At 69.7% G+C, this 1,704-nt stretch overlaps 1 protein-coding gene across 1 annotated transcript; it reads left to right on the top strand.

The window, feature by feature from the left end:
- Positions 1-315: 315 nt before the first annotated feature.
- Positions 316-1,209, top strand: MNEG_16496 (RNA-binding protein 5/10; the record flags this gene model as incomplete). The annotated part of the gene is made up of 3 exons (XM_014035034.1): positions 316-354; positions 614-791; positions 1,073-1,209. The coding sequence occupies 3 exons, from the start codon at positions 316-318 to the stop codon at positions 1,207-1,209; spliced, it is 354 nt and encodes a 117-aa protein (XP_013890488.1).
- Between the last annotated feature and the right edge of the window lie 495 nt (positions 1,210-1,704).

Here is a 1,704-nt window from a genome sequence, read left to right as displayed (position 1 = left end):
CCGGCGCCCAGACCGGCGCCCGCCCCTCCTGCTTGGGTTGATGGCTAGGTGGCGAGTGCGAGCGTCGTCTGCCCTTCCCCCCACCACACACAGACACACACACACACACACACACTCTCTCTCTCTCTCTCTCGCACGCGCTTTCTGTCACACACACACACACACATGCCAAACACATGGACGCGCATACACACACTGTACCCCCCCCCCACACACACACATACACACGCATGTCCCGCCACAGCGTTCGAGGGGTTTGGTGGCGTCGAGTCCATCACTGTGGTCCGAGACCGCGCGACGGGCGCGTCTCGCGGCATGGCGCGGCTGGTTTTCAAATCTGCGGACGACGCCGTGGTGGGTGGCGCGGCGCAAGCGTGAGCGCATGTGCGCGCACGACGCGGGCTCTGTCCAGGCGGGGAACGCGTATATGCGGAGTGCCTGCACAGGGGCCAGGCCGGCCGCCGCGGCTTCGCGGCTGGCGCACGGCCTCCAACGCGCGGCCTCCAACGCGCGCGTTACTTGCGCAGCAAGCTCCGATGGCGCCTGCGGCATGTGACAGGCGCACGGCCGACAGCACCCCCTGCTCCTTCTCCTGTATGTGCAAACCCAACAGGCTCTGATGGAGACGGACGCGCGCAGCAGCATCTTTGTGGGCGGCCAGCGGCTGAGGCTCGAGTACGACGCCCTGCCGGGGCCGCCTGCCTGGGGCGGCGGCAGCGGCGGGGGCGGTGAACAGCAGCAGCAGCGGCAGCAAGGGCCCGCCCAGGACTGGGTCTGCGACATGTGCAACGGTGGGCGCCGTGGGGCGCCCGGGCGTAGCATCGCATATGTTTTTCCAGTTAAATCTTCACCTTGCGCAGGATCACATGTTTTGCCACGCCGCTGCTGCTGCTTGGCTCATTCTGTTCGTGATAGTGGTGGCCTCATGGTGTGGTTCCAAGTGGCACCAGGCAAACCCGCTGCTCATCCCCCGCTCGACCCTTCTGCCCCTTGGAACGGTGCTGCCCTCGTCAACACGCGCTCAAAATCTGGACCCCTTGCACGCCCTGCACCCGCCCCGCCCGACCCCCAGCCATGAACTTCGCCCGCCGCTTTGAGTGCTACCACTGCCACACCGCGCGCCCCGCCAACGCGCGGCTGGTGGACATCAACCCCAACGAGCCCTCGCCCGTCCTGAAAGTGGCGGGCCTAGAGCCCTCAACGGGGTGAGCGCGCACCGCGACAGCCCGCGGGCCCCCCTGCGCGCGTGCTGCGCCCTCGTCGCATTCCGCTTCGCTGCCGCCGCCCCAGCCGGACCACCACCTCCGCCACCCACCCCCACCCGTCGTCGTCAGCCGTCGGCCCCGGATCCGCCTCGCCGCACCGCTTCATCATGAGCGCCGCGCGCCGCGCCGCTGCCCCTTCTCCCTCCGCCGCCTCAAAGGGAGTCGGAGCTGCTGCAGCTGTTCTACGCAGTCGCGCCCGTGGTAGACTGCCGCCTCGTGCGCGACAAGTACACGCGGCAGCCGCGCGGCTTCGCCTTTGTCGAGTTCAGATCCGTCGCCGACGCCGGCCGCGCGATGCAGGCGTGCCAGGGCGCCGCGCCGCCCGGCCAGGCGGCCGGCGTGCGGATCTGCTACGGCCGCAGCAAGGAGCAGGACGCGGCGCTCGCGGCGGGCGCGGGGGGCGGCGGCGCGCTCGCGGGCTTTGTCGGTGCTGCGGGGC

This window comes from Monoraphidium neglectum, assembly GCF_000611645.1.
Source record: "Monoraphidium neglectum strain SAG 48.87 unplaced genomic scaffold scaffold06429, whole genome shotgun sequence".
Classification (NCBI taxonomy): Eukaryota; Viridiplantae; Chlorophyta; class Chlorophyceae; order Sphaeropleales; family Selenastraceae; genus Monoraphidium; species Monoraphidium neglectum.
The sequence above is the reverse complement of the archived record's forward strand: the minus strand, read 5'-3'. Positions and strand labels throughout refer to the sequence as shown.